Here is a 23,661-nt window from a genome sequence, read left to right on the forward strand (position 1 = left end):
GAATAAGTTCTAGAGATCTGCTGTACAGCATAGTGCCTATAATTAACAACACTATAGTATGCACTTAAAATTTTATTAAAAGGGTAAATCTCACCAAAAAAAAAAAAAAAGATTTGGGGAAGAGGACACAAGAAAACTTTTAGATGTGATAAATATGTCTATCATCTTGATTATGGTGATGGTTTCACATATGTTTGCATATGTCCAAATTAATCAAATGGCATACATTAAATATGTACAGGTTGTTTTGTGTACCAATTATACATCAATAAAGCTGTTTTTAAAAACCGCAAAGTCCAGAGGCACCTGGGTACTCAATCAGTTAAGCGTCTGACTTTTTTTTTTTTATGTTTTATTTATTTTTGAGACAGAGAGCACAAGCAGGGGAAGGGGCCAAGAGAGGGAGACAGAGGATCTGAAGCAGGCTCTGTGCCAATAGCAGTAAGCCCTATGTGGGGCTCCAACTCACAAACTGTGAGATCAAGACCTGAGCCAAAGTTGGATGCTCAACGACTGAGTCACCCAGGTGATCCAACTCCCTGGCTCTTGATTTTGGCTTAGGTCATGATCTCACAGTTCATGAGTCTGAGCCCCCCATGGGGCACTGCACTCACAGTGTGGAGCCTGCTTGGGATTCTCTCTTTCCCTCTCTTTCTGCCCCTCCTTGGCCCACATTCTCTCTCTGCCCCACCCTCTATCTCAAGAATAAATTAATTAATTAAAAAAAAACCCTCCAAAGTCCAGTTATGAAATAAATAAGTTATGAGAATAAAGAACACAGCATAGGGAATATGGTCAGTGATATTACACAGACAATAGCTACCCTTGTGGTGAGCACAGCATAATGCGTGGAGAAGTTGAATCACTATGTTGCACACCAGAAATTAATATAACATTGAGGATCAGTTATATTCAAATAAAAATTTTTTTCACTTTTTTGAATGTTTATTTATTTTGAGAAATTTTAAATAACACTGCACTTCCCAGTGTGGAGTTTCCTCAAAAAAATTAAAAACAGAACTACCCTAGGACCCAGCAATAGCACTACTTGGAATTTAACTGAAGGATACAGGAGTGCTGATTCATAGGGGCACTTGTATCCCAATGTTTATAGCAGCATTTTCAACAATAGCTAAACCATGAAAAGAGCCCAAATGTCCATCAACTGATGAATGGATAAAGAAGATATGGTTTATATATACAATGGAATACAACTTGGCAATGAGAAAGAATGAAATCCTGCCATTTGCAACAATGTGGATGGAACTGGAAGGTATTCTGCTAAGTGAAATAAGTCAGAGAAAGACAGGTTATCATATGTTTTCACTCATATGTGGAACTTGAGGCACTTGACAGAAGACCATGGGGGAAGGGAAGGGGAAAACATAGTTTCAAACAGAAAAGGAGGCAAACCCATAAGAGACTCTTAAATACAGAGAACAAACCGAGGGTTGATACGGGGGTGGGGTGGGAGGGGAAAATAGGTGATGGGCATTAAGGAGGGCACTTGCTGGGATGAGCACTGGGTGTTGTATGTAAACAATGAATCACAGGAATCTACCCCCAAAACCAAGAACACAGTCTATACAATATATGTTAGCTAACTTGACAATAAATTATATTAAACATTTTTAAACATATAAATAAACAAACAAATAAATAACACTCCACTTCAAGGGCACCTGGGTGGCTCAGTCAGTTAAGCGTCTGACTTTGGTTCAGGTCATGATCTCATGGTTCGTGAGTTCAAGCCCCACATCAGGCTCTGTGCTGACAGCTCAGAGCCTGGAGCCTGCTTTGGATTCTGTGTCTCCCTCTCTCTCTGCCCCTCCTCTGCTCACATTCTGTCTCTCTCTCTCAAAAATAAATAAATAAATATTTTTAAAATGTTTAAAAATAACACTCCACTTCCTATATCCCTTTTCCTGCCATATTTTTCCCCAGAACACATCATCATAGCATATACTGTATATTTTGCTTGTTTACTGCCAGTCTTCCCCCTTAAATCTAGGGAAATGTGGGATAGGGGATTCTGTCTGTTACTTTTACTGCTGTATCTGTAGCACCTAGAACTATGCTTGGTGTGTACAATGTAAATATTGTAAGGAGGGAATGGCTACACCACATGGCAATTGAGGCAGAGGCAGGAGCTGTGACTTACATATGGGAGAAGTCCAGTCACCTCACTGGAAAAACACTGTACAAAGTACACTACAAATCATGCCCTCCTCTAATGTCAATCCCCTTGCTTGGGATGTCTCCATCACAACCTTCCTTCTTTCCCCATCCTATAGTGGTCCCCTTGCTGCTTTCCTCCCAGAAGTCTTTCTTACCCACTCTTACTGAACTCTTTCCTTTAAACTTCCATTAAATTTATTCAGTACCACATATTTTAGTTTTTTATGGCTTTCTAAATTGTTCTATCCCCCCAGCTAAACTGCATGTGCCAACAGGCACAGCTCTGTCAAAGAGATCAGCCACCAACCACTGCAGACTCAGCTCAGGACTCAGAGAAAGAATTCAGATGGATGTTCATCAAATCCTAAAAGATGCGGAGTCCAGCTCAGATAACATCCAGACTTTGGTGCCACAAATCAATCCCTGAGAGTACCAGAATTAATAATAACAAAAACTACCAACTAATGATCACTTACTACATGCTAAGCATTATCTTATTTCATTCTCTCAACAACACTAAAATTAACCTTATTTCAAAAAGAAGAAAGAGAAACACAAGGAGGAAAGGGGACATGAACAAGGTAACAGTCGCAGAAATGGGTTTGGAGCATGGACCTGGCTCACTCTAAAGTCTCTGCTCCTAAGGACATGCTGCACTGCTTCCTGAACATGCAAATCGTTTCAGGGAATGTCAGAACATTGCCTCTGAGTCAAAAACCGAGGTCAGCCTGGACCACAGACCTAGAAGAATGAGACAGACAGCTCTGCCTCTGAGGATGTTATTATCTGCTAGACCCGACTTTCATTACAATAAGGCCACCTCCTCAATGAACCCTTCCCTGATGCTGTCAAGCTGAGAGGGAGCACTCCCTCTCTAAACTCCCTTAAAACTTTCTGTACCTCTCAAGGCATCATTCATGTCTATAGCATCATTGATAATTTGTATGCGTGTTATATCCGTCTTACTGCACTGAGTGCCCCTTAGAGGTAGGGATGTTGTTTCACCTACCACAGCCAGGCATATAACAGGTCCCTAAAAGTGATCATGCTTTTGCAAATAAATGTCTTTCCTTTTGCTTGAAAAGATCTTCCCCAGCATTAACCTGAAAAACTCTGACTCATTTGCTAAGACCCAGCTCAAGTGTCCCCTCTTCATGAAGCCTAAAATAACTTCCCCATGCAGAGGTAGCAGCTCCTTTCCCTTTCCCGGCACTTTCTTCACTCCTTTATTATATCACTCATATTGTATCATAGCTGTGTATTTGCCCTCTTATGACAGTGCCTGGCACGTAATAGGTACAGGTTTATTGAATGAATGAGTATGCAAATGGCTTGTAGGTATTTACTTTCCACCCACACCAGTTTGGGTAGAGGTAAAGGGGTGGTAGCCCTAAAGAACACACACCCCTGGAATAGCCAGTCAGGACTTCTGGTTAATTTATTTACAAGTTACAAAGGCAGATGAGGCCTGCAATTCTGGTTTGACTTCCCATAGTCTTTGTTGTGATTTAAAAAATCAGATTAAACCTCTCTAGCAGCTGGTTCCTACAGGCTTTGGGAGGTGAGTGTCAACATATCTCTGCAGCCACACCAGGAAACTTGCTGCCTATAAAAATCAATTCTGATTATCGTAAGAGCTAAGCATGAGATGTTGTACTCAGAACTGTATCCAGATTCCTGGAGCAACAGGGCCCTGTCAGAGCCCTAGTGTTCCTGTTCAGCCTCCAGCCTCTTCTATGCTGCCCATCAGTCTCTCTATGCTCAGGTGGACAGACTTCACCTTCCTGAAGTGTAGGAAGAGCACTGAAATGTGTTAGGAAACCTTGCTGCAGCCCCTTAGTAAAGTCTGTATCTCTCTGGACCTTAGCCTCATGTCTAAAATGAGAGACTAAGATGTGATAAGCTCTGAGCTCACAGGCTTATTGGGACCTAACGATGTGACAAGCATTCTCAGTGGGCAGTGTAAGCCTAAGACATAAACAGTGCCTGTTTCAGGCAGCTAGCAGCAGGGACTAACATCAGAGGAGAGAGAACTTAAGTTAGAGTCTCAAAGGATAGGGAGCATTTATATTAGATCTTTTCCGTGGGTTGTTTTGTTTTGTTTTTGCCTCTATCACTTTTATTTATTTATTTGTTTGTTTGTTTGTTTTTGGTGTGGGGGGTTTAGGTTTTGGAGTTTGTTTAGTTTTTGTTTACATTCCAGTTAATTTACAGTATAATATTAGCTTCAGGTGTATAATAGATCTTTTCCATGTTATTAATAGATGCTGTGGTAGTCAGAGCAATAGCATCCCAAAAGATACTCACATCTTAATTCCAAGAACGTGTGAATATGTTACCTGGCATGGCAAAAAGGGCTTCATAAATGGGATTAAATTAAGGTTTTGAGGTGGGAGATTATCCTGATTATTCATGTGAGCCCAAGATCATGAAAGAGTCCTTATAAGAGAAAAACAGGAAGGTCAGAGAGAGAGAGAGAGAGAGAGAGAGATTGAAAGATATTGCATTGCTGGCTTTGAAAATGGAGGAAGGGACCCCAAGCAAAGGAATGCAAGTGGCCTCCAGAAGCTGAAAACTGCAAATTAATGGATTCTCCACTAGAGCTGCCAGAAGGAATGCCCACCTGCAAACACTTCAATTTTTTTTAAGTTTACTTACTTATTTTGAGAGAGAGAGAGGCAGGGAGAGGCAGAGAGAGAGAGAGGGAAAGAGAGGGAATCCAAGCAGCCTCCACATTGTCAGCACAGAGCCCAATGCAAGGCTCAAACTCATGAACCATAAGATCATGACCTGAGTGGAAATCAAGAGTCACTCAACCAACTGAGCCACCCAGGCGCCTCCAACACTTCAATTTTTAACCCAGTGACACCAATTTTGAACTTCTGACCTCTAGAACTATAAGATAATAAATTGTGTTGTTTTAAACCACTAGATTTATGGTAATTTATGGTAATTGCTGCCCAATCTCATATAATCCATTATTATATATTCTTAAATTCTTAGAAAAAGTCAATCTCTCCTGATGTCCTAGTTTGTTTCCCTTAACCAGAACAAGAGAACTATGCTACTCATTTCACATTTGGAGCTCACAGGTAAATCCAATCGCACTAGTTTCTGGAGAGCACAGGATGTGTCTCTTCATATTAATTTCTCTATCACCAGTGTAAGCCACAGTAAATATTTGTTAAAAATCTACGTGGGGCGCCTGGGTGACTCAGTCGGTTAAGCGGGGGACTTCAGCTCAGGTCATGATCTCGCGGTCGGTGAGTTCGAGCCCCGCGTCGGGCTCTGTGCTGACAGCTCAGAGCCTGGAGCCTGTTTCAGATTCTGTGTCTCCCTCTCTCTGACCCTCCCCCATTCATGCTCTCTCTCTCTCTCTGTCTAAAAAATAAATAAACGTTAAAAAAATTTTTTTTTTAAATAAAAAAAAAAAAACTACTTAAGGGGCACTGGGTGGCTCAGTTGGTTAAGTGTCCGACTTCAGATCAGGTCGTGATCTCACGGTTCATGAGTTGGAGCCCCGCATCAGGCTCTGTGCTGACAGCTCAGAGCCTGGAGCCTGCTTCGGATTCTGTGTCTCCTTCTCTCTCTGTTCCTTACCTGCTCACACTCTGTCTCTCTGTCTCTCAAAAATAACTAAAGATTAAAAAAAAATTTTTTTTTAAAGACTACTTAAGATCCACAATCCTTCTTAGTCTAGGCTTCTGGTATGATTATATTTCCCCATATTCCTAAACCCCATTCCATTTATTGTTATCTTACTGGTTCCAAGATATAAGTTTTTTGCATTCCCAGATTTAATATTCACTACTTTTAATATTTACAAATGACTCCAAAATCATGTGGTAACCTGCTATCTTACTGGTTCCAAGATATAAGTTTTTTGCATTCTCAGATTTAATATTCACTACTTTTAATATTTAAAAGTGACTCTAAAATCATGTGGAAACCTAAATTTCATTGAGGTGGCTGTGTGGGAATAAGGTAGTTGGCTAGTGAGTAAACCTAGCTGACTCCCAAAAGCCCTGTCTCACCTGGTCTTACTTTTTCAGCTCCTGGTTACATAGGAAGTGAATCATGTAACTGTGAAATTCAGGATTCCCAGGAAATCTGTTAAGACTCCTCCTATTTTTCCTGGCTTTCATTATTGTACTCAACCTCCTTTTGGAGTGAATGCTTACTTCCATCTATCTCTTTAATACAAAAAGAGTTGTTGGAGGAGGCACCCTCCTTTCCTCCATGAGAAAGACTGAACATGGACATAGAGGCATCTACTATCGTCCTGAGTGGGATGCTTTAGGTCTGAAGCATTAGTAAGTCTGGGCCACATGGACTTTGACCTTGGGTGTACACCGCATGAGCAGATTGCAGCTAGCTCCCCATGTTGGCCTGTGATTGGGTTTCTACATCTATCCGACTCCAGAGCGAAGTATTAGCAAGCTCCACTTCCCTGAGGACTTGGGCCATGTGCTCCATCCTAGCTTTTACCAGTAGTAAGGCTGTCACATTACTCCCCATCTCTCTGACTCCTGCATCTATCTCTCACTTGGTTCCAAACTTAAATGGGGAGGAAAATGAATATCATTTCTTGATCACCCGGGAACCTTAATAAATACTACTGTTTGTTGAGTGTTTCCCCCATGCCAGGCAATATGTTGGTGCTTTATACACTTTACTACTACCACAACAAAGAAATAGAATAATGGAAGTACACACAAGGGCCTTAGTAACTGAGGGCTTCAGAGGAATGAGTTGCGGAGAAAGAAAGATGATAGGAAACAGTGATACCACAAGAGGCCCAGGAGTAAGGATAGTGGCCTATAAATCCTTCACAAGACATAGTTCTTAAAACAGCCAACAGGGGCGCCTGGGTGGCTCGATCGGTTAAGCGTCCGACTTCGGCTCAGGTCATGATCTCGCCGTCGGTGAGTTTGAGCCCCGCGTCGGGCTCTGTGCTGACAGCTCAGAGCCTGGGGCCTGTTTCAGATTCTGTGTCTCCCTCTCTCTGACCCTCCCCCGTTCATGCTCTGTCTCTCTCTGTCTCAAAAATCAATAAACGTTAAAAAAAAAAATTTTTTTAAAACAGCCAACAGAAGAATGTTGGACAGGCCAGCCAGTATATTCCCCAATCTTTATACAAGTAATCCCAAACACATGAGGTACTCCTATCTTTAAACCTTTCTGGACATTCAGGTCACCCAAAGCCTCACTGGTGGATGTAAGCAGGAGATACTATCTTTCCACAATGGAGACCCCTGCCACCATGTCCCCTAACAGAGACAGTTCTGAAGTGAACTGGTATGGTGAAGGTCATCAACTAAGCTAGCCTTTTAAATTGTGAATAGAGGGGCGCCTGGGTGGCTCAGTCAGTTAGGCATCCAACTTTGGCTCGGGCCCATGATCTCACAGTTCGTGAGTTCAGGCCCCATGTTGGGCTCTGTACTCATAGCTCAGAGCCTGCTTCAGATTCTGTGTCTCCCTCTCTCTCAGCTCCCACCCCCCGCCCCATGCCACTCGCAGTCTGTCTCTCTCAAAAATAAAAATAAAATATTAAAGAAATTTAAATTGTGAATAGAATTTGACCCTGAACTCCAGCTGCAAGCCCAGGGATGAGATTAAAGTCACAGTTCAGCGATTCCAGAGTTCGGAGTCCCAGTGCCTGGGTTTGAAACAAGTCTATTCTTTTCCTTCAGGGTCCTTACCACAGATAAAATTATTTATTTTTTATTCATGTACTTAGTATTTATCTCCCCTCCTAGAGGGTAAACTCCATGTAAGTAGGAAGGGTGTTTCCCCATAGCTAGTATAATGCCTGGCATAGAGTGAGCACCAGGTAAATATCTACTGAATGAATTAAAGAATGAAGTTTACAGTTTGGCTCTACACAAGTAACTTCACATCTCTGACTTAAACACCAATTCTTTTAAGGAGATCAACACTTCCCTGGGTCAGAGGGCAGGTGGGAAAGATACAAAGAATGATTGAAAGCATATACAAGAAGAATTCACATAGCGGACAATATCCATAATCCTTTGATCTCCTCAAAGCTTCATAGTTCTCTTTAGGCTCTCCTTTGCATTTCCTCACTTGATCTTCACAACAACTCATGAGGCATGAAGAACAAGGATTATTTTCTCCGTTTGATAGTTAGGGAAGGCCCATGGAGGAGAAGGGTCACTCCAGCTCACATGACTGGAGGGCAGAGCCAGGACTGGAACCCAGGACTCCAGAGTCCTAGGTCAGCTCAGTCCTCCCCCACACACCCAGATTCTTCCCTTGACCAGCACCAGACCCAACAGTCCCTGCAATGGGCTCAAAATGGAAGTAGTGGAAGGCCCTCTCCTGCTCATCTCTTCCCACAGGCCTCCAGTGGTTGCTTGGCAACCAGCACCAAGCAGTAAATGGCCTCTAGTCAGGTCTGTTGCTGTGGAGTTACCTAATATCCCTCCCTTCACACCTGTGCATGCTCTCACTCTCTATTAATGAGACTTCTCCCCTACCCCCACCTCCCCAGTAAGATTCTCATCTCTGATCCACAATAATTAACCTCTCATGAAACAGAGGGGGCTCTTAGGGACCTATGTATTCAGGGACCCCAGGGAACAAAGCACTACCAATACCTTCATCATCCAACATCCTCCAGAGATGATAGAAACTCTTTTTGCGAATGGTCCTGCTCAGCAATGCTCATAACCTCCTCTTCCTCCCTCTCCACCTTCCACCCTGACAATGGCTTTCTGAAATCCCCTGAGAGATCAAATTGACCAGAGAAATTTAACTGAACATTTCAGACAGTGCTAGTGCTGTTCCAGCACTCCTGGAACCATGGGTGGAAAACTTGGCAAGGAACCCAGTCACACTTTGCATTTAGATCAGGAACAGAGAGAAAAAGGAACCTAACATTTATTGTGTTCCTAATATGTGCTAGGCACAATACTATGTTATCACATGTAGCACCCCCATCAACAAACCTGTGAGCCTTTTACAGTTGAGGATATTATCTATTCATAGAAATAGAGTGACTTACCAAAGCTCACATAATTTAAAAAAAAATTACAGAACTTTTGTTTACAGAAGTAAATATACGTAAGTAGATATATATAAGCAGATATGTGTTCCTCCTTCTTCCTAAACAATTAATTGATCATCAAATTCTGTAAATTCTAGTCCTAAATCTCTCTCCTCATTTCCATCCCTTTGGTCACTTTGTTGCCGTCATGATATTATGTTCCAAATGTCTGCATTCTCCTAAAATTCATAGGTTGGAGTCCTAACCCCCCAGTGTGGCTATATTTGGAGATGAGGATTCTAAGTTAGTGATTAAGGTTAATTGAGACCATAAGCGGGGGGGGGGGGGGGGGGTGGTGGCTGATTTGATAGGATTAGTGTCCTTATAAGAAGAGACACCAGAGAGCTCCCTCACTCTCCATATATAAGCACCAAGGAAAGGCCATGTGGGCATGCAGCTAGAAGGCAGCTATCTGCAACACAAGAGAAGAGTTCTTGTCAAGCATCAACCTTGCTAGCACCTTGGTCTTGAACTTCCAGCCTCTAGAACTAGAAGAAAATAAATTTCTATTGTTTAAGCCGTCCAGTCTGTGGTATTTTGTTACAGTAGCCCAAGCAGACTAATACACTTAATTCAGGCCCTTATAACTTACCTGAACCACTGGTTTCTTTGCCTTATTTCCATCCTTTCTCCAAACTGAAAGAAGGGATTTTTCCAGAATGCAAATCTGACCTTATTAAAACCCTTCTATGGCTCCCCACAGTCTGGTAATGGTCTCCAAATTTATACCCTTTAAGTAAGGCCATGTGAACAATGTGAGCACATACCCACAATATTTGTATATTTATTTAGATTACACATACGTATAGATCTATATCTGTACACAAAAGATGTTAAAACTCATAAAAATGACAAATATTTAAATCTTTACATTTTAATGTATTTATGAACAGTACAGAAAACTTTTTCTCTGCTATAGAAAAGCATATATGCACACACGCACAAAATCTCTTTGCTAATTTTTTTTTTTTTTTTAGCAAAAGCAATGTGATTGACTATGTCAGATCTAATTAGATCATCATTGATTTTACCTCAAAACATGGCTGACAATGAACTTATGCTGGGAGTCTGAGAAACATCAGTTCAGCCATTTGCCATGCTCACTTGGGCTCACTATAATTAGTATAGTCTTCAGGCAGAGGTTTCTTCGCAGGACTCTTTTAAAGCCACATATCCATTGTGAGGGTTTATTTAGTTAAAATTAGGTAGTATAATCAATAAATCCACTTAACCAGGGACAGAGAAACTGCAAAAGTTCACAATGTACTGAACATAAATGAAGGACTGAGGGAGCCACCACTGCCAAATCCCTTAGAAGGGCAGACTGTCTTCTCCTACCTGAAGATTTTTTGAGTGTAGGATATATGACCATGTGATGTGGAGATCAAATGAAGACATCTGTGTCAATCCATATAGGAAATATGAGTAAACCTTTATCTTATGTTTATAGATTTAAAAAAAAAAACTCCAATAGTTTCTTCAGGTATCTAAAGAATCATCAGGTATGTAAACTCTGGCCCATGATAAGAAACTTCCGTTTGCTGTGCAAGGTCTCCCTTACCTTGAAGCCACTGCCTAACAGCCTCTCCAGCAAATTTCCCTCTTAGCACCCCTCCCTGCTCTTCACAGCCTTGTTCCAGTTCCCCTGTATTGCTCACCACCCCCCAATATCCTGTGCTTTCACTTCTCTGTGCATTGGCTGCCAAGAGGATGTCAGATTACACAAGTGGAAGCAGTTGGCACATAATAGGTACTTAATAAATGCTTATTGATTCTCACCATAAGACAGTTAAACCTAATGGTAGTTAAACCAAAGTGGTTCTTCAATTTTAGCCTGCCTCAAAACCACCTGGAAGGCTTGTTATAATAAACATTGTTAGGCCATAGCTCAAAGTTTCTCATTTAAGTAGGTCTGAGGAGGGGCCTGAGAATTTGCATTTCTACTAAATTCCCAGGTAATGCTGATGACCTGAAGACCACACTTCTAGAACCAATGAACTGAGTGGTCTTTTTAGCTTCTCATATTTCTAATAACTCACAATTCCTCAGTGATTTTAATAAAGACTAAATGAACAAAATAAACTTTTATCTCTATATAAATTAATATTTAACATTATCATAAATGGAAATAAGGACTCTATAAGACCTAACATGCACAGTGTAGAGAAAAGAGCACAAAACTTGGAATCAGAAGGCCTCAATTGGAATCCCACTTTGCAACAGTGTGGTTGACTTAAGGCAAGTTAATTACTGAGTCTGACTTTTTTTCTTCTGTAAAATAGGAGTGAATTAAAATAATATCTGTCCCTTGGGGTTAATCAGAAGATGATAACATATGGAGATAATTTATAAAAAGAAAAGTACTGTATATAGCCAATAAGATATGTGCACAATGTATCAGGTTGAATGGAGAGATCATAAACAACACATGCTTTGAATACTAAAAATCACTAATTTTCAAAATATCTAATCCTGGCAATAATTCATTATTGAAAAGCATATGATCTACATTTTGCTATATCATCTCAAAGATGTATATATTTTATTAGTACCACTGGTAAATACCAATAATAGTAGCTGTGGTGGTTTCTAAGATGGTCCCCAATGATCCTCACCTCCCAGGATTCATACCCTTATGTAATTTCCTCCTACACTGAATCAGTGACCAAAAGATACTCTAAGGCTAAGTAATAAAAGACATTGTCACTTCCTCTCTGCTTTCTTGGATCTTTCCCCCTGGGGGAAGCCAGATGCCATGCCATGAAGGCACTTACACAACTCCATGGAGAGAACCACATGGGAAAGAACTAAGGCCTCCTGCTAATAGCCAATACCTGATACATGAGTAAGCCACTTTGGAACGGGATCCTCTAGCCCCATTCAAGCCTTCAGATGATAACCCAAGCCAATATCTGACTGCAACCTCATAAGAGGCAACAAGACAGAAACCAAGCCACCCCCAAATGTTTCATCCACAGAAACTGTGTAATAATTAATTACTGTTATTTTAAGCCATCAAGTTTTGAAGTGATTTATTACACAGCAATAGATTATGGACACAGGAGCTAACATTTACAGTGCATTTACTGCATTCCACGAAGTATGCTAAGCACCAACAGCCCTATGATGTTGATGCTACACCCCCAAAGAGGAAAGGGTGGCCTAGAGAAGATAAATATTTAGTCAAGATTCCATAACTAATAAGTGGCAGAACTGGAAGTTGAATCCAAATTTCTAACCCCAAAGCCCAAATTCTTGGTCACTCATTTGTATAGGCAGGATAAAGCCTCTTAGAAAGTTAAGCAGCAGAAACAACTGAGGCCCCAGAAGCGAGCAAACTTCTATCAAAGCAGCAAGGGGCAGTCCAGGGGCCAGGCCTTCAACAGCACTGGTGCTTGATGCCATAAGACCCAGAAGTTCCAGACTGGCCTGCCTCCCAGCTCTTGTACTAGCAGACCAATCACCCCCCAAGACAATCCTGTGCAAGATGCTCAGGACTCACCCAGATCTGCAGCTTCACTCGCTTCTCATGGCGGTAGACTGTCTTCACCTTGAAGTCGATGCCCACAGTGCTGACAAAGGCTGGGGTAAAGGTGTCATCGGCATAGCGGAAGAGGAAGGAGGTTTTGCCAACACTGCTGTTGCCAATGATGAGCAGTTTGAACATGTAGTCAAAATTCTGGTCAGAAGCATCTTTGACTCCAGCTTTACCATCAGTCACAGAAGCCATCTGTAGGAAAGACCTGTGGTCACTCAGGAGGAACACACCTCCAGTGTCACCAATCTTTAATGGTTACTCCACCATTCACATACACTCTCTCCACCCAACCATCACTGAAGAAACACACACACCATAGAATCACCCCAGTACTACACCTGCTCCAAATGTTGTCTCAGGACTGGGGTGGAACCCGGTTCCTCCCATTCATTCTTTCAGCAAATATTTACTGAGCATGTTGCTCTGGGTCAAGCCTTGTGCTGGGTATGGGGAATACAAATATGAATCAGACATGGTGCTATAACCTCTGAGTGGCCACAGATTAGAGTAGAAAAGCATGTAAACACAGGGTAACAAGGCAGTAGATAAGTGATAGGACAGAGGGAAGGCTTGGCCCAGGAAGCCCACAAGAAACATCTAACATCTAACCCAACCTAGAGGCATGGTGGTCAGGAAGAGTCTCTTGTAGGAGGCAGCTCCTGAGCTGAGTTTTGAAAAGAAAAAGCCAAAACGGTAAACATATGAATATTCCAGGAAAGGCCCAGCATGGGGCTATCATTCCCCTGTTTCAAAAACTTTCAAAGGGGCGCCTGGGTGGCTCAGTCAGCTGAGCGTCCGACTTCGGCTCAGGTCATAATCTCACAGTTCGTGAGTTGGAGTCCCGTGTCAGGCTCTGTGCTGACAGCTCAGAGCCTGGAGCCTGCTTCCGATTCTGTGTCTCCCTCTCTCTCTGCCCCTCCCCTGCTCATGCTCTGTCTCTCCCTCTCTCTCAAAAATAAATAAACATTAAAAAAATTTTTTTTAACTTTCATGGCTCCCCACAACTCTAAAAATCAAGCCCAAAGAACCAACTTACCAAAAAATAAACTTGATCTTCTTCTAAGCTTTCTCTCTACCAACCAGTGCCACTTTTATACCAAATTATGCACTTTACTCTAAGCCATGTTATTTCTTGCTTTATCCCTTTAGACATGTATTCTTTCTGTTTACAAGACTCTTAATAAACTCCTATTCATCCTTATAGATCCAAATGAAATCTCACCTTCCGTTGTGCATGATAAAGGCACGCACTCCTGCTTCTATGCCTCCAGACCACACTAACAGCACTGGTGTCATTTAGAAACTGTGTACTATTCCAGCTCCTCCTTTAGACCAAGCATCTTGGACTTAATGTACTTCATTTCTGCATCTCTAGCTTCTAGCATAAGTACTCATACATAATCAGCACTCAGTAAATGTGTGCTGGATTAATAAAAGTCACTCATCACTCTGGGACTCAACCTCATCATCTGGAAAATGGAGAGGACAATTTGTGCCCTGCTTTTCCTACAGGGCTGTTATAGGACCCAAATGAGATAACACTAAGGAAGACCTTAATAAACTGATAAAGCCCTCACAGCTGTGAACATAAGTTATTATTATTCCAAATCCTTTAAAGCCCAGATCCTTTGTTTATTTATTTGTTCATTTGCTCACTCATCCATATACTCATCAGCAAGTATTTATTTATGTGTCAGGCCTTCCCTGAGACCGCAGCTCCCTCACACCTGCCACCATCCTCTCCTTTCCTAGAACACTTTGGATCTGAACCCCATAATCCAGCACTTGGTCCCGTAGTCTTATTGGAATAAGTAAGTACCCTACTTCTCTACCTGCAGTCACTCCTTATGCTCAGCACTGGGTTCTTGGGCAGGCTGTATAAGTGGTCAAAGGAGGGTGGGAACACAGCCCTAACATGAGATAATGTCCAGGGTGTCACTCTCTTTGGGAATTCCTGTTTTTGTTCTTCAAAGGAAAAGAAAGAGAGTTTGGCTGGTGGGTTTAAGTCTATGGGCCTCTCAGGTGAGCTGTAAGGACAAGGAACTGACAAACGTAGAAGGTTTAAAGCTCTCTTGAAGAAAGGTCAAAGAAATATATGGGATTATTAGCAGTCCTCTAAAATTTTTTTTAATGTTTATTTATTTTTGCCAGACAGAGACAGAATGTGAGCAGGGTAGAGGCAGAGAGAGAGAGACAGAGAGACAGACAGACAGACAAACAGAATCCGAAGCAGGCTCCAGGCTCCAAGCTGTCAGCACAGAGCCAGGCGTGGGGCTCGAATTCACGAATTCATGACCTGAGCCGAAATTGGATGCCTAACCGACTGAGCCACCCAGGTGCCCCTAATAGCAGCCCTTTAATAATACTTTCTTAAATATGCCACCACTAGCCTCTGGTGGCCTCTGTTCTTCCTTTCTCTTTTCTCCCAGCTCTCAAGCCCTTATCTGAGACCCTTGACCCCACTCCCATAATCAATCTGCCCCAGAACAACACTCACTAGTGGGTGTGGAACGTGCCCAGGACACCTGGAGCATTTACACGGAAGAAGAAAGTGAGATTAGAGGGGAGGATGCCATTGCTTGCTTAAACTGTCTCATAGCCCTAACTTTTCAGCTTTTCATGGTACCAGATGGAGAGCCTGTTTCCAGAATTGGCAATTCAAAGGAATTATGCTTTTTTTCCTACCTAAAACAAGGGAAGCAACCACAACAACCTCACACCATCCTCCACTCTGCTGCCAGTCATTATTGTTTGTTTACAAGACAGAATTTTTGCTTTGAAAGTATAAATTCACTATAAAAAATTAGAAAAGAACATAAGAGGGGTGCCTGAGTGGTTCAGTTAAGCGTCTGTCTCTTGATTTCATTCAGCTCAGGTCATGATCTCATGATTTGTAAGTTCGAGCCCCAAGTCAGGCTCTGTACTTACAGCACAGAGCCTGCTTGGGATTCTCTCTCTTCCTCTCTCTCTGCTCCTTCCCAGCTCACGCTTGCACTCTCTCAAAATAAATAAATATATAAATAAAAGAAAAAAGAAAAGAACACAAGAGTGTAAAACAGAAAGTTTTACATTGTAAGATACCCCATCTACTCAGAAACAGCCATCATTAACAGTTAAGTGTATTCTCTCCCTTATTTCCTTTTATTCTTTTCTTTCTTTCTTTCTTTTTTAGAGAGAGAGAGAGTGCACATGAGTTGGGGGGGGGGAGAGGGGAAGAGGGAGGGAGAGAGGGAGGGAGAGAGAGAGAGAAAGAGAGGGAATCTTAAGCAGGCTCCACGTTCAGCACAGAGGCCTCGATCCTCTGTGGGCTAGATCCCACAACCCAGGGATCATTATCTGAGCCAAAATTAAAAGTCAGACACTCAACTGACTAAGCCACCCAGGTGCCCTTGCCTTTTTATCCTCCGTTACTTTCTTATGCAACAAAGTACCATCTGTTTTTAAATTATATCTTATTATTTGTTGATTTTAAAGGTAATACGGGCAGACAGCCTCTCCTTTGCTGTCCTGCCTGCCTCTCCCTTGCAGTGTATTCAATAAACTTCTATCTCCTTTAATAAACAAACAAACAAATAAATAAATGGTAATACATATGTTGAAAATAATTCAAACTTTTACTATTTGCAAGCATTATCTTATCACCATCTGTAGTTGGCATTATTTTAATTTTTACTTAAAAAATAAATAATATGTAAAGGTTTATAGTGCTTTCCACTCGACTTCCAGTCTCTGGTCCTCTCCTCAAAGGCAAACATGTTACCAATTTATGCACCCTTCAGAGATAGTTTTTGTATATATAAACATAGAAATCTATTTATACTTTTTATCTATATATAAATGACAGCATACCATATATCCTTGTTTGTAACTTCTATGTATATTTCACTTAACATTATATCATAAATATTTTTTCTGAGACTTCTATTTTTTCATTTTTTTTTCAAAAACTAAGAGCCACAATAGTTTATTTACAATTGAGACCTTTAAAACTTTTCAGAAATATCATTTCAATTGACTACATTGTATTCCATCTTATGGATGTGTCATATGACCAGTTCTTTAATATTGTACCTTTACTTTTCTATTCTTAATTATTATAAATTAAATCAAGTGGTCATGTATTTACATAAATATGTGTTCAGTTTTCTATTACTTCCTTAAGAAAGATCCTTAAAAATGGGACTGCTGGTCAAAGAGTAACTTTACTGAAACACAGATTTGATCCTTACCTCAATTGCAAGTCCTCTACCTTATTTTATTCTCTAAACCTGGGAGATAAAATTGGAAGAAGAGAGATTATAATTCCTATTTAATCAAGAAAGAAACTGAGAACCAGAAATTGAGGATTTGCCCAGGCGTTACAATTAACAGTTGAGACTAGACCTAGTACTGTGCATTATTATAGGGAGTTCAAAATCCCTGCTCTATTTATTGTTCAGCTGAATTTTTGGGTGAGTCGTACTGCCTCTCTAAGCCACAACATTTTTACTTTACAATAGAGAAAATACTCTCTCTTCACAGAGTTGTGGTACATATAGAATGAGCAGTTGTCATATGTAATTAATCTAGCATAGTTTCTTGGCCTATGAGAGGTACTCAATAAACATTATTTCACTGGCCCCTTTAATTCACTTCCATAGTCAGATCTTTAGTCCCTAATCTGTGCCCTCTCCCTAATCTGGGCTACATTATTGGAGTTTGTTTTACAATTAGCCGTCTGCTTTTTCTTCTGGATTCATCTGAGTTTTATCTATCCTTACATCCTGGCAACACTGGACCTAAAGCAAATCTTTAGGGTATGCTACCCCTTAATTATTATTATTATTATTATTATTATTTAATGTTTATTTTTGAGAGAGAGAGAGAGAGAGAGCACGAAAGGGGGAGGGGCAGAGAGAGAGGAAGACACAGATTCTGAAGCAGGCTCCAGGCTCTGAGCCGGCAGCATAGAGCCCAATATGGGGCTTGAACTCACCAACCATGAGATCAGAACCTGAGCCAAAGTCAAATGCTTAACTGACTGAGCCACCCAGGCACCCTATGTTACTCCTTTCGATAAACATTTACTGAGCATTTGCCATGTGCCAGACTATTAATGTAAAAGTCATATTATTGGTCTTCGTTTTTTCTGAGGCAGCTCTTTACACACTTAGATTTTTGGAATAAGAAGAGATTTGGGTGTGGCAGCTTTACCATAACAAAAACCCTGACTCCTGGCCCCAACTTTCCCATAACTCAATGTATGAACTTGGGCAAGTCACTTAAACTCTGAGCCTCATTATCCTCATCTATGATATGAAAATATTACCTACCTCAGAAAGCTGCTGTGAATTTTAAATAAGAGAATGCATATAAATGTGCATCATACACTGTGTTGAGAAAAACACATGGGGCCTCCTGGAGAATCAGCGGGAAAAGTGCCTGCCTTTATGAGCTATGCCTGCCACAAGGAGTGAGACAAGACTAAAAACTAGTTTCAATTCCTGATATGATCCACTTCCCTTCATTGCACAGGTAAAAAGAATAAAAAATAAAAATAATAAAAATAAAATGAGGCTCTATAAAGAGAAGTGATTTGTCCAAGGTCACACAGCAATTCAGTTGGAGTATCATGACTAAACCTTCTGTTATTCAATGACTCCCAGATTAGATGAGGCTTAGGGAAATTAAAAACTTCAGTAACTTTAGCGTGAGTAAAGAAGCATCTCCAGCACCCTGCAGCTCTTTCCTAGCGTTTGCCATACTGTACTATCAACATCTGTTTATGTGCACACAGCACAGCATTCCCAGTAGGTGGTGTAAGAATAGGGAGAGGCAGAGGGCAGAGAGGTTCAGTTGCAAGGCACATTCAGATGGAAGCCCCGAAGGAGATCTTTTCAGGAAGGTGGCAGGGGCTACTTAGACAGTTGGAAGGGAGGCAAAAAGCATCCCAGCAGGCAACCGCCTGAGGCAGATATGAGCAGACAGGTCACTCACTGCACAGCAGCGAGTGCAGAACGCATTTGTGAGATAAGCATCAATCAGATCTTCCTGTCTTTTGTGACAGTCACATAAATGATAGAGCTGGGTAGCTCACTGTCTCCATGACAAGCAATAAAGATGAAGGTCCAGGGACCATCTGGGAAGGCATCTCTAGTCCCAAGCTGGGGGAAAGAAGGAAATGGCCCCTGCAAGGATTGGTATGAAAAACAAGGCTTTCAGTCTGATAGGCAGCAAAAATAAGCACCCACGGAAGAAGCCAACTTCAGCTAGGAAAGAGGGCAGAGAGAGGAGGAGAAAGCCCTAAAATCCAGCAAGAGATCAATTCATTACATGTAATGAACAAGTGATCGGATGAACTTCTCTTTTGGTGGAAAGAGCACAAGATTGTGTCCGAGACACCTGGGTTGAGCTCTGGCTCTCTCAGCACTTGTAAAACCTTAGGCAGATCAATTTTCTCACCTATAAAATGAGTTAATAAAAGACTTCCTGGCAAATTGTTATAAGAATTAAAACTACTATATGGGAGAGTGCTTTATAAACCCCTTAAAAAATTTTTTTTTTGTCTGCTTCATATTTTCTTCTACCAAGTCATCTTAGGTAGTGGAAATAGCTTGGGGTTCCAAACCAAACAAACTAGATTCTGTTTCCAGGTCTGTCATTTATTAGCTCTGAGACCCTGGCAAGAAATTTTATGTAACTAGGACACAGTTTCCTCATTTGTAAAACAAGCATCATTGGGAAAATTATAGTCAATGTTGGTAAAGCATCTAGGTAATATGTGACACATAGCTGGTGCTCAATAAATGTGACTCCATCTTCTCATTGGGAACATTTAGTGAGAATAGAAAGGGAGTTGGGCAAATGTGGACTTCATCCTATTATATCCAGCCTCCTCCCTAAAGCCAAACTCTACTAACTTTTCTAATTCAACCTTTCTTTAGACCATTCCCCAATGCAGCACCACCAGCCCAGCCTAGGCCACCTATTCACTGTTTCTCCAGGTCTCTCAGAGCCACAAAAACAGTATCATAATAGCTACCATGTATTGAGCACCTACTAAATGCCAGGCACTCTATTAAGTGCTTTCAATGCATTCTATCTTGCAGAGAATATAGGCACACCTGCATAATATTAGTGGCCTCTCTCTTTTGTACAGTGCTTTATAGCTTATGAAGCTCTTTTCACCCATGTTATATTCGCTTCTCACAATTCTTGCCCGGGGTGGGGGGTGGTAGTGGTAAGTGAATTGAGGCACGAGCACCAGCACAGGTCAATTGTTCACTGAATCAATATTCACTGAACACCTACTGTGTACCACACCTGTACTGTACTCTGGAGGGAGGGAGAGGAACCATAAGGAGTTCTGAGTTTAGGGAGGGAAATCCTTCAAAACATCCTCTATAGGTTGCTGGTATCTCTCTTCACATCATATTCCTTAAGAAACCAGAGATTCATTTAGTGGACTGGAGATGTTAGAGTTTGGGCTTTTCCCACAGTGTTTCCTCTGACAGAAACACATTGTTCTCCACTGCTAGCTAAATTCTTCATTACCAGAAAGGCTTCCCTTACCCATCATCTTCTAGCAAAATGTCTCCTCTGGCAAACACAGGGCCAGGACTTCCCCACTACCATAGCCAGGGCTTTTCATGGCATTCCATGATTTTTCTCCCTTTATAGGCACAGAACACGTGGGCATCCACCTGTACACACACACTCCTTTTACCCTCCCCCACGCCTTTCTATCTGGATTCCAGAAAGTTGGGATGGAGGCCCTGTCTTTCTCCCACCCCCCTCCACACTTGCATTAGCTTCCAGAGGCTGCCGTCCTGCCATCCCTAAAGTCCCCTCCCACATTTGGACTCTGGAACAGAGGGAGCCAGTGGATGAATTTTTCTTTCCAAAATTATCTTCTTGTCTGTGATCTCAGATGTCGGTGTAACAAAGTTCAGTGACTGCGCCCCCTCCTCAGCCTTCTTGAGTAGCTGAGACACAGCTAGCACCTGGGTGCCTGTGGACTCCACTATGGGCCACATCATCTTTTCCCCCTCACACCACAACCCACACCTGGCTTCCTCTCCAGCCTGACCCAGCACACCCAGCACTGCCCTAACCTTCCCAAGGCTCTCAAACAGTTCCTCCACTCCCAGCCGCCAGACCCCTGCTCTATTCCAGTGCCTCTCCACCCTCCACCCCTAGCCAGAACTCAGGCGCCCACTGCCCATATCCAAGGCCACTGCCCTCTCCCTCCACCAGCTCCCCGCACCCTTCTTCTGCAGTCCGGGTAGATCCAGCCTTGCCTCCCACCTTCCCATTCTTCCAGGATTCCCGCCTCCGAGCCCCACCCCCCAGTCCCCACTCACGGTTATGCCCCGTGGCCGCACAAGGCTGGCCTCTGGCTCCGCATCCTTTTCGCTCCCAGCTCTCCACTCACATCCCCTCGTGCTCTTCCCCTCTCCCCGACCAGCACCCCCCCTTTGCCCAGCGCCCCTTCCCTTCATCCCCTCACTCCTCGCCAGCTCACAGCGACCCCTGCGGATCCCGTCCCCTGCCCTTAGCTCTCCACCTCCAGCCACCCCCTTGCCCTAGCTGTCCTCAATGCCCTCGCTTCAGCTCCCGCTTCATGCTCCTCGGCTGCCTGGCACCCTCTTCCCGCACTGCCCCTCAGTCCCTCCTTACATCTCCCCTCCCCCAACGCTCCGCGTTTTCCCCCCAGAGAGCCCCTACTGCGCTCCAGTGGCCGCTTGTCCTTTCCCACCTCCTGCCGCCCCCTGCCCTCGGAGCTCCCCTCCCAGCCCTCACGGTCTGGTAGACTCCCCCACCACCCTCAGCGCCGCTCCCGAAGCTACGCGCCTCCCTCCCGGCCGTGGCGCCCCCTCCTCAGCGGCCTCCCCCAGCCCCTTCTCCTCGGTGTCCCCTCTGCTGCCCTGCACTCGTTAGCGCCCGCCCGGTGTCGCTAGCGCCCCTAGCCCGGGTCGGTCCCACATCCTCCCCGGGCGGGGCGACCGGGCCGCGCCCCTTACCTGGGACTTCGGGTGTGGGACGAGTGGCTCGCTCCTGGCAGTGCAATGGGACTGGAGATCTAGCTGCACGCGGCGGAATGTGCAGGCGGGTTCCCAGAGCAGGGAGGCGCGGTGCGGTGCGGTGCGACGCGGGGAGGTGCGGGGCGGGTCTGGCGCCCACCGCAGCTACTTAGGGCTGAGGCTGTAGCTACAGCTCCGCTCCGCTACGGCAGCGTCCAGGCCCCACCCACGCCCCGCCCAGGGGCGTAGTCCGTGTTCGCTCCTCCCCGGGCCCCCGCAGCCTGCAGGTGCAGGAAATCAGTGGTATCTTGGGCCCCCCGGGCTTCTTCCCACGAGTTCGCGGATATCTGAGTGACTACAGTGATTTATCTTAACTGTCACGTCTCGTTCCATAGACTGAACTTACTGCTATGGTGGTTGAGAGCTTTGATAATAATATAGATGATGATTGGTACCCAGCTTTGCCATTTCCAAAGAACTCTCCTGTCATACTGCTTCATCCTCACAAAAGCCCAGGGAGAGAAGCAGAACCTGGACCGCTGACTACAGGAGGAAACTAAGTCAGAAACCTGGGCACTGTCCTCTTCCCTATGCACTCCTTCACACCCCACATCCCATCAGTCTAGTAATAAAACCCACTTAACATACCCTATCCCTGCCCTTCCTCTCCATCACCACTGCTCTCACCCTGGTTCAGGCTCATCACTTCTTGCCTAGGCTAATGTAACAGCCTCCTAATAGATGTCCCTGCCTCCACTCCAATTTATCCTCTATACCAGCACCATGAGTGATTGTTCTACATGTCACCGTGTTACCATCAACCTAGTTAAAACAAAACAAAGTTTCAATGGCTCCCCATTAGAGTGAGAAAATGTTATTTCCTAGTCATTAGGAAGTCCCAATTCTGTCAGAGGAGGCAGGTATAGGAGGCAATTTGACCTCCCATCCTGACCTGCACTTCACTTTAAGTCTTCCCAAGGTCATAGGAGTCAGCTGCCAGCTTTGGTTTAGAATCATTGTCCTTTTCCACACTCTTCCTCCAACCCAAATCTTATAGGTCTGAATCAGATACCAAAACCATTTTCCCTCAAGTTCCATTATGACCCTATCTATAATTTGTCTCCCCAACATGGGAAACCACCCAATTGATAGCCTCTGGTTGTCTAACTTCTCTCTGACTCATCATTATACATTTCTGAATTTCTCCATCCTCCTCCCTTTCACTCACCTTCTCCCTGCCCACTTCCCTGGCAGACCTTTCCACTGTGCCCTCTAGAACCCTGTTCCTTTCTCAATAAACTCTCCTACATCCTCTGCTTCTTCAGTGAGTTTTCTTCTTTGCCTTTGTTGAAAATTGACCTTCTTCCAGGACTCTCCTTGTAGTCCTCTGCAGGAAGACTTCTCACTTTCCCACTCCCCATACACCAAAAGCTAAAAGTCAGCATTGCCACATTTACCCTTGTACAAAAATTCCTTCTCCTTTGCTCTTCAACCATACCACCTTCTACTCTTCATCATTGCAAATATCACTGACCCCCTTAGTTGCTCCTTATGCATTGAAAATCCCAACCGCCGATTTGTGGTTATCCCAATTAACCCCTGTCCTGCCTTCCTGACTTCAGTAGCCATATGATTTCTTGATCCTTCAGTCCTTGGTCTACTTCTCACATAACTTTTGTCACTGGCTCCCATGGCACACCCTGAACTTCTTACTAACCTGGAACTAGAGCTTCTGTGGTCTCAAAATCCAATATCCTATACTACCTGCTCCCTCATTTCCTGTCTCCCATAAGGCCCTAGTTTACTCACTTCAAAGTAGGTATCATAATTACTATTCATTCTTCACAGGAAAAATGAGTTAACATATAAAAACA

The 23,661-nt window shown here is 43.2% G+C and overlaps 1 protein-coding gene across 2 annotated transcripts in view; it reads right to left on the reverse strand.

Annotated features, from left to right (window-relative positions):
- The window catches only part of RAB3B (RAB3B, member RAS oncogene family), a 93,597-nt gene that overhangs the window by 45,372 nt on the left and 24,564 nt on the right, over nt 1-23,661 (reverse strand). The window contains exons 1-2 of one of the 2 annotated variants that reach the window (XM_007077213.3): nt 21,788-21,944; nt 12,750-12,977 (exon numbers count right to left, since the gene is read on the reverse strand). In XM_007077213.3, coding sequence (XP_007077275.1) covers nt 12,750-12,977 — 228 coding nt within the window. In that variant the 5' untranslated portion in view covers nt 21,788-21,944. Of the gene's footprint in view, nt 1-12,749; nt 12,978-21,787; nt 21,945-23,661 lie in introns of those variants that run through there. The other variant, XM_042997154.1, reaches the window with a different exon arrangement.

The sequence above is a fragment of the Panthera tigris genome, chromosome C1 (assembly GCF_018350195.1).
Source record: "Panthera tigris isolate Pti1 chromosome C1, P.tigris_Pti1_mat1.1, whole genome shotgun sequence".
Taxonomy (NCBI): Eukaryota; Metazoa; Chordata; class Mammalia; order Carnivora; family Felidae; genus Panthera; species Panthera tigris.